This window comes from Equus quagga, chromosome 13, assembly GCF_021613505.1.
Source record: "Equus quagga isolate Etosha38 chromosome 13, UCLA_HA_Equagga_1.0, whole genome shotgun sequence".
Taxonomy (NCBI): Eukaryota; Metazoa; Chordata; class Mammalia; order Perissodactyla; family Equidae; genus Equus; species Equus quagga.
The window spans coordinates 53,613,193-53,622,455 of record NC_060279.1 but is presented as its reverse complement, the minus strand read 5'-3'; the positions used below and the strand labels follow the sequence as shown (position 1 = coordinate 53,622,455).

Genomic DNA, 9,263 nt, shown 5'->3' with positions numbered 1-9,263 from the left:
TTAATCTGGGCCTTTTCAGGCCACGGTTCCAGTTTAGAAAAGGGGACAGGGGTCCTCTTTGTCCTCGTAGGGCTTCCACTGGACCCAGGCAGCTTGGGGTCGGGGCAGTGAACGCTGAGGCCAGAAGTCTGCAAACGGTCCAGGGGAAATCAGGACTCCTGGGTGATGAGGCCCTGGGACTTCATGATGCTTTCTAAGTATTTGATTGACTTCGTCACCTTCGTGTCCTTGGGGTCTGAACAGATGGACCTGCCCAGGATAGTTCTAAAGCTACACAGAGGGAGAAAACTGTCAGGGGCTGCGGGGCGTGAATGCGGTGGAGCCCCGGAGCAGCCTCAGCCTGCGCTGACCAGGAGTTGCCTGAAGTCACATGGCCTCAGTGGCAAATCTGGGACATCAGGCTGATTCTTGACCCTTACAAGGTCCCTACCAGTCCTGGCGCTCCCAGGAGGACCTCCTGTCCCCCACCTCAGACTGCCCACGCCCACCTACAGCCTGGGAACTAGGTGGAGCATGTGAGGGGCCTGGCACTCGAGCGCTTCTCCGGCTCAGGCCCAGGTGGGGGAAAGTGACCGCATTGGCAGCTAACTTCCCGTGTGACATGGGCTGTCCTGTGTCTCTCAGGGCCTCAGTTTTCCCATAAATCAATAGAAAGGGGGGCCTCACCACCTGGGGCCTTTTGGGTCTCGCAGTGTGGGGAGCAGGAACCGCCCTGAGGAGCAGAGCCAGGGTGGTGAAGGGGATGAATCCCGCTCTCCGCTCTCCTCTCCCCAGGGGCTGTCCTGGAAGCCCCAGGGTCCTCCTTCCGTGCTCAGCTCCCATGAGCAGGGGGCGGGGGGAGGGCGGACTCACACGATGGCATCCTTGGGGCACTCCGGGGAGGTCCTGTACCAGTTGATCAGCCTCCTGAGGGGGATGACTCCCTTGAAGTACTCCAGACAGCACTCCCGGCCCACGTTGGTGGCTCGCGCTACAAAGAAGGACGGCAGGAGTGGGCGCGCCTGTGAGCATCTGCATATGCGTGTCTGTGTGTGTGTGCGTCTATCTGTGTGTCTATGTGTGTGTGTTGTTGGGGGGAGCTCTTGTGGGGGAGTCTGCGAGTGTGTTTCTGTGTGGGGAGTATGTGAATGGGGTCTATACGTGTGTGTGTGTGTGTGTGCACATTTGTGTGTGGGAGATCTGTGTGTGTGTGATGGGGGCCTGTGTATTTGCATGTGTGTGTGCATGCATGTATCTGTGTGTGCTTGAGGGAGCCTGTGCATGCTTATTTGCGTGTCTCTGTGTATGTGTCTGTGTGTGGCGCACACTCAGATACCAGCCCCGAGTCACCAAGTGTTTGCTCCGGGCCAGGCTCTGGGTTGACCTTTTCCCACTGCAGCCTTTCTCCCAGCCGGTCCTCACAGCGCACCTGGAGGCAGGTGCTAGCCCTGCCCCATTCTACAGATGCGAAAATGGAGGCCCGAGGGGTGAGGACACTTTCCAAGGCTCAGTTTCCCTCTCCTGCCTTTACGCTGATCCCCTCATTGTACATAAGACTCTTTAATGAAACGGAGGCTGACATCTGGAGAATTGTTCATTTTCCACCGTCAGAACACAGGCACAGTCGCTGCCTCAGGACCATCGCAGTGCAAGATGTGCAAGGATTTTGTCCGTCACCAGGCCAGTCCCCAAGCACTGGGGTGGCAGCATTGTCACCATCCTCATCATCTCCATCAGCATCCCTCTCCACATCATCTTCATCATCACCATCATCATCCTTCTCCCCATCATCACTATCGTCATCCTTCTCCACATCATCACCATCATTGCCATCATTTTGCTTTGAATGCCTCCCTCAAAATCCTATTGCTGCCGGCCTCTCACATCTTTGTAGGGATGCAAATAATACATAATATGTGTGTGTTGCTGCTGTGGTCTGGGTCCCCCACCCCTCCTCTCCTGGTGTCCCTTCCTCGGGCCTCCTCTCCTCTGCTCTCACCTGCGTGGGTGACCTGCAGAGAAGCCCCCAGGAGGAGGGCGACCAGGAACAGCATCTTCAGTGGAGTCATGGTGCTGGAGTCCAGGAGTGGGTCCCTCTGCTCTGTGGTGACAAGGCGGAGAGCCAAGAGTGGAGGTGACCTATTTAACCTCTGTGGGGATCCTGCCCGCCTCCTGTCACCTCCCCCTCCATCCTTCCCTAGACCAGTGGAGTTCCAAGAATTTGAGATGATTCAGCAGAAGTCCAGTCTTGGAATGTTTGTGGCTTTACAGAGAATGGACACTCGACTGGGGACGGAGGTGGGGTGTGTGTGACCAGGGGCCACGACAATGACACACTTCTCCTTTCACAGGGGACATTTCTTGGTTCCTCTATTAGCAAAGCCAAAAAGCCTCCATCCTAACCTGGTTTTGTCCCTGCTCTGAGGCTGGTGAGCCTTCTTTGTGCACGGTGCCCGGCGGGGGGACAGCCAGGCAGGGGCCAAGGGAGGCTGCCTCCCTTGAGCCCCGAGGAGCTGCAAGGTGCCAGGAAGGCCTCCCAGGGGTCTGCCGGCTGCACGGCAGATGGGCACCTCTCTGCAGGTAGGGCCACAGCTCCATCTCCTGCTAAGAAAGGCTGGAGGCACAGACAGCTTTGGTGGTGGGTACTTCCCCATCCTGGGCCCTGAACCACAGAAGGCCAGAGCCCGACAGGTTTTAATCACCATTTCGTCCAAATTTGCACTTCTGTAGTTTGGGAAGCCAAATTCCCCCACGTGGGGTGATTCAATCTAGGCTGCAGAACAGAATGAAAGGCCCGGTGAGCGATGATGCCTCCAGCTCCTAGCAGAGCCACGTCTGCACTGGACACATGCGCCCGAGCCAAGCCCTGAGCAGACGTTCCACAGACCCCATTGGCCGCAGCATCACTGCATCACAGCATCGGTCCCCTGGCCACCAGAGAAAATGACCATTTTTCTGCTTAGGGCTCCCCAGGCCAGATCATGGGAGTCCTTTAACTAGGAGGAGAGTCCCATGCCCGCCTCCAAGTGGGCAGCATCTTTGATTCCGCACATGGGATCTAGGCCTGGCTCCAGCCTGTCCCTGAGTGACCAGGGGCAGCTCAGAATGACACCTGGCCCTGGAACATGGTGTCAGGTGCATTTGGTGCTGTCACAGTCAGCTCTGTGTTAATCATGGAGCCTTATTAAAATTGCATCCCTAGCGAGGATAACACCAGCAGGTGCTGTTTGCTGAGACGCGACTCCACCAGGGGCAGCACTCAGACGGTAAGCTCATCAGTCCTCACCAGGAATCTGGGAGAGGAAACCACGACAGCGGGCTGGATCATGGGAGGGAAAGGCCAGGTGCAACTCTTCCCGCAGGGCCACCTTGGGAGGCTGGGGCTGCTTCACTTCCTGGAGGGGGTGCCTCCTGTCACGGCAGAACCTCCTGGGAGCAGAATCCTTTGTTACAGCCTTGCTGTGTGACCTTGGGCAGCTCATAGATGCTCTCTGCACCCCCGTTTCCTCACTTATAGAAGAGTGTTTGGACCATCCGAGGGGGGCCTGCCAAGATGGTAAATCTGAGAAAGATGGGGTCCTGCCTTACTGGGCCTCACACCAGCATTCCTCTGCTTCTTTTAGAGTCATATCACCTGCCAGAGACCCCTAACCCCGCCCACTTCTCAAGCCACCACCGGGGAGGGTTCTTGGCCCCCAGCCTGTCCCCGGGGTGGGCTTCCATATGCACGTGCAGCAGAGGGGGCTGGTGCAGAGTGGGGCCTTCCTGCCTCTGCTCATCTTTGGTGCCAGCTTCCTGCAGAAGGGGTGCGATCTGCAATCCCAGACAGAGCAGCCCCCAGCTGGCCCCATCCTGCTGAGTCAGAGGAGGCCGGGCTGGGCTGGGGAAAGGGTGCTGCTGCCCTCAGCCACCCTGGCCAGGGAGAGGGAAGCTCTGGCCCGAAAACAGAGCCTTGGGCCCCGAGGAGCAGCAAACGCCCAGAGGTGCTTGGTGAGGGCCTGGGTCCCAGGAGGAGGCAGAGGGAGCGGGTCCCTGCTGATGCTACCCCTCGTGGGGGGAGGGTCTCCTGACCCTCTGTTCTCCATGCCCTCTGCCCGGTGGCTAATGCCGTGTCTTGTGGCTTCTCCACCTGCCACAGGAGCCTCCACATGCTCCTCGGTGCAGGACAACAGGGGCTGTCACGAGGTTGATTGGCAGCTTTATTAATGGGGAGGCCGCCCCAGCCCCCACTGCTGGGGAAACTCCCTGAGTGGGTTTCGCGTCTCCCCTTGTTCCGCCACAGACTCAGAAATTTTCTCTGGAAGAACCCAAATTCCCCTGTCCCTTCTAGGGAACAAGTTACAGTGGCAGGAGCAGAAAGTTCTGGACTAGCTCTGGGCTGGTGTAGCCTGCTGGCAGGGAGGGAAATAGAGCAGCAGACAAGCCAGTGAGCACATGCTGTGTGCCCGGTGCTGTGGGGAGGGCAGAAGCCAGACACAGCCCCCGCCCTTGGGGGGAGATTCTCCACAGCGAGATCGGGAAGGGGAGCAAGGCCTGGCCCCAAGTAGGAACGTCCAGGTGAGCTAAAGGGCCCCAGGGTCCAGAGCAGGGAGAGATTGCTTCTGGCCAAGAGAACTTGGAAGGCTGCCTGGAGGTGGTGGCCAGTGAGCTGGGCCTTGTGGGTGGGAGAGTTCTTACCAGGACAAGGGGGCAGGCATGTCACACGAGGGAAGCTCTTAGCACAGGAGCAGAGGAGGCAGGTGCAGAGGTGAGTGAGGGAAACGGCATGGAACTCTGGTGGGGAGATGGCCTGGATGTGACACGGAGACAGTAGACTCTGTGAGGACAGGGTCGTGTCCCCCACTGTGTGCATCCCCGGGACTGGTGCACAGTGGGCTTCCAATGAGGCTTGACTGAGGAGGAGGGGACTGCAGAGGACCGAGGAAGAGGAGGTGAGACTGAGGGGGAACCTGGGGGGAAACCGTGGGGGGCTGGGCGCACCTCTCAGCCTCGCCTGGGAGGCAGGGAGACCAGGGACATTTCTGAGGTGGTTTCCTTGCTGGGAATTAACCGCCTTCCTTCTCCTTGGTTCTCCTAGCTTTGAAATGGATTCCAAGGGACCTTCCAGATAGAATGTCCTGAAGCCTGGGCCTGTGATAAGGGCCTCGAGAGACCTCTATGGTGCTGTGCGGACTCTGGGACTCAGAGGTCCACCAGGGGAATCAGGAAGGCTCCCTGGAGGAGGTGGCAGTGAGGCAGAGCTCTGTGGAGGGCGGCAGGGGAGAGGTGCTCTGGTACCCGCACCCCCACCACACTTTAGCCTGAAGGGGCTGACCACCGGATTCTGGGTCCTTCACCCAGGAAGGGAGGGAGGGGGGTTCCTGCCCCGCCTCTGGCTCTACAGGGGGCTGAGGTGGAATCAGGGATGCTGCTGTCACAACCTCAAGAACTTAGTCCGGAGCCACAGTGCAGAGGCCGGGGTGCTGGAGTGGAAGCTCTTTATCGTCTTCAAATTACACATGACAGTTGTCACTGGGTGGCAGAAGTTGTCACCCAGGTCACACCTGTATCATCTGAGGCTGCAGGAGGTGCGATGACCGGCCCGGGTCTCCTGGAGCATCTCGGTGAGGATCTAGCATTTTATCCACTCAGCTCCATCCTCCCACAGCTGAAGCCAGATCCGTCCTGCCCTGCTCGTGGGGGCTGTGAGCGAAGGTCCTAAATGTTATCTCCATCCCCCAGCCTTGAAACGTGTCCCCCTCCGCTGTCCCAAGGGCCTGATGTACTCTCTGATGAGTCAGTAATTCCTGACAGACTGCAGGTCGGCTCGATTCCTCAGGTCAGGAACACCAGGCTCACCCCTGCCCCGGGCTCTCTGTCACCGCCCACGTTCAGTCAATTGGCACACCGCGTTGAGTTAGCCACGTAGATGGTCTTGAATCCATCTACTCCTCGCCATCCACATGCCCACCCGCTCCATCTCTCTGCTGGACCGCCACCCCACACTCGTCTCCCGACGACCAGCCCCTCAGTCTGTCCTCCTCTTTAAAGCCTAGAGATTTTTCCAAAACACAAACCTGAGCAAGGCCCTCCTTTCCCCACATCCTTCAATACCTCCCCATTGCCCTCAGGACGAAGTCCAGGTTCCTGCCGACTTCTCCAGCCTCAACTTTTGCCCCCAGCCCACCACCCACCACACCGCTTTGTTCCGGCCACGTGCACCTTCTTTCAGTTCCTCGAAAATGCCAGGCTCTCACTGACACCCAGGGCTTCGTACAGGCTGTTCCCTCTGTCTAGAATATTCTCTCCTGCCCACCACCACTTCCTTTCACTCCTACCCTCCTTCAGATTAAACCTGAAACCCTCACTTCCTCCCTTCTGCCCCCTCCTTCCTCTGTGCCCACAGGTCATCGATTTCTCTCTCTCTCTGTGATGCTCTGTTCACATTGCACGGCGATTGCTGGCTTGTCTGCTGGGTCTTACACAGAAGACTGTGGACTCCTTGAAAATACAGCAGTCCCCCCTTATCTGCGGGGGGTACATTTCAAGACCCCCAGTAGATGCTTGAAACTGCAGACAGTCCCAAATCCTATATATACTGTGCTTTTCCCATACATACATACCAGTGGTAAAGGTTAATTTATAAATTAGACACAGCGAGAGATTAACAGTGATAACTAATAATAAAATAGGACAATTATAACAATATATTGTCATAAAAGTTATCATAGATCTTAGTAACCTCAGCATTTGATTTTTTTCGTTCCTTATTAAGTGGAGAACTTTTATCTTTTCACTTAAAGGAAGCAGTTTATGGCTTCTCTTTGGCATATCTGAATTGCCAGCATCACTACTCTTGCACTTTGGGGCCATTATTATGTAAAATAAGGGTTACTTGAACTCAAGCACTACAATATGGCGACAGTTGATCTGATCACCCAGACAGCTCCTAAGTGACTGACGGGCCAGTAGTGTACACAGCGTATACATCGTGGATACGTTGGACAGAGGGATGATTCATGTCAGGGTGGGATGGAGCAGGAAGCCGAGAGATTTCATCACGCTGCTCAGAACAGCATGCAATTTCAAACTTATAATTGCTTATTTCTGGAATTTTCTGTTTAATATTTTTGGACCTTGGTTGACCACAGGTAACTGAAACCATGGAGAGTGAAACTGAGGATGAGGGGGGGACTACTGAAGGATCTCTTTTGTGTCCTAACTTGTACCCCCAGGACTCAGCACCCAGGAAGTGCCCAATAATATATGGTTATTGGATGGATGAAGAGGTGAACGGTTGGATGGATGGGTAAACGGATGAATAGATGAGGGATGATGGGTAATGGATGAAGGATGAGTAAATGGATGGATATATGGTTGGATGGATGGATGGAAGGATGAGTGAGTGGGTTGGTGGATGATGGATGGATGGATGGATGGACACTTACAAATTTCTGAACTACAGCTTGGGTCCAGCTGACATTCTATCTCAGGGACACCTTCAGCCAAGAACCAATTATTTTTGATCCAATGTGTCCACCAGTTCACGAGACACACCTGACCCTTCCTGTCACGGATGAAGCAGAGGAACCCAACCAAGGCCCTCGTTGACTCTTTTCCCACCTAGTTTACAACTTCCTTGTGAGTCATGACCATTTACTGCCCTCTGCCAAACCTAAATTGCTTCAGCTATGGCTTCGATCTCATTCATTCTTCATCCCAGAAGGGCCTCCTTTCCTCTGTCACACCCCCACCTCCTGGCTCTTCACACTCTTCCGTCTCATGGTCCCCTTCTCTTCTACTGACGACACGATCCAGGTTCTCTCCTTCCATAGAACCACTCCTTGACCCCAACACCCTTCCCTCCCAACACCCAACACTCTGTCTTCTTATTTCTCCTTTCACTTATGACTAAACTTCTGCAATGTGTGGTCTCCCACTACCACTTCCTCTCTGCCCACATGTGAGTAAATTCTTAGCAATGTGGCTTCTGGCCCTGACTTTCTGGGTCCCTCAACTCCTGCATGGCCACTCCCTGAACTTCCCATCCCCTCACAAAGGGCAGTGTGGGGCAGTGGTTACCAGCAGATGCTCTGGAAGCGCTATGTACAGCCCTGGGTCCCTCTTCTACCTGCTCCAGGTTGTGTGACCAAGATCAGGTCTCTGGACCTCACTGTCCTCATCTGTACAATGGGCATGTTGATAGATGCTCCTTCCTGGTGTTGCTGGGAAAATTAACTGAGATGATGTATGTAAATTTCTGGTTTCTAGCTGGCTCGATGAATCTCCTCGTCATCACTAGGAACTGAGTTCCCTCCCTGACGTTCCTCCCCTGGGATTCAGGACCTAGGCCCTCCCTGAGCTCTCTGTGGCCTCTTCTTCTCAGTAACATCCCTGAGCTCTCACCACGGGCCGGGAGGGCCCTCAGCAGTTCCATCTATTAGTTTACTTTGTCCTCACAATGGCCGGATGTGAGAACTATTATTATCTATGTTTACAAATGAGGAAACTAGGGACCAGCCACAGTGGTTAAGACACTGGTCCATGGGCACACACAGCTAGCAAGTGGCAGAAGCAACCCCAGGGTTGGTTTTTGCCTCATGCAACCCTCTCTCCCTCCCTGACGTCATCCACTCAGGCCTTTGACCTCGGGATGGACGCTTCCTAACTCTCCATCCCCAGCCCTACCAGTCACCATCAAACACGCCCACCTGGCCCCCGCCTCGTCCTCTGGCCTCCTCTTGCCTGCACTCTCAGACCCTTAGCTCTCTCTGCCTTGCAGTCTAGCCAGCTCTGTGCAGTTCTGTCACCCACCCTTGACTGTGGGCTCCTGAGAAGAAGAAATCTGGCCCCTCATGCTTCACTCAGCCCCCAAAACACGAAGAGCAGGACCAAGTTCCCTCTCAATCAACTTCCCTTTCTTCTGTCCTGGCCAACGTTATTCCCCACCTCCTCGTCGGCCCCACTGGTTGGAAACCTTGACTCATTCCTCACCATCAGCCCCCACATGGCATCAGGCACAGACTCGGCTCAGCGACGACATCTTCAGGCCATCCTCAGCTTCCTCACTTCCTCCTCATTTCCACTGGCTCAACCCGAATCTTTCACACCCAGACAGTATCAATGGCTTCCGGGCCTATTTCCTCCTCTCTGGTTTTCCTGATGCCGCCAGCCTACAGGCCCGTGTGTGACGGGTCTTTCTCAAGGGCTGCTCTGACTACATACTGGCCCCCTCAAGAACTGTCAATGGCTCCCTGCTCCCTTCCCGCACCAGTGGAAACTCTTCCTGCCAGTCTTTAAGCCTG

The 9,263-nt window shown here is 55.4% G+C and overlaps 1 protein-coding gene across 1 annotated transcript; it reads right to left on the bottom strand.

The window, feature by feature from the left end:
* CCL17 (C-C motif chemokine ligand 17) lies at positions 1-2,068 on the bottom strand. Its single transcript, XM_046684451.1, has 3 exons — positions 1,979-2,068; positions 853-970; positions 1-270 (listed from the first exon to the last, which is right to left on the bottom strand). Exons 1-3 carry the CDS (start codon positions 2,046-2,048, stop codon positions 150-152), a joined length of 309 nt encoding a protein of 102 aa, XP_046540407.1. The 5' UTR covers positions 2,049-2,068; the 3' UTR covers positions 1-149.
* Between the last annotated feature and the right edge of the window lie 7,195 nt (positions 2,069-9,263).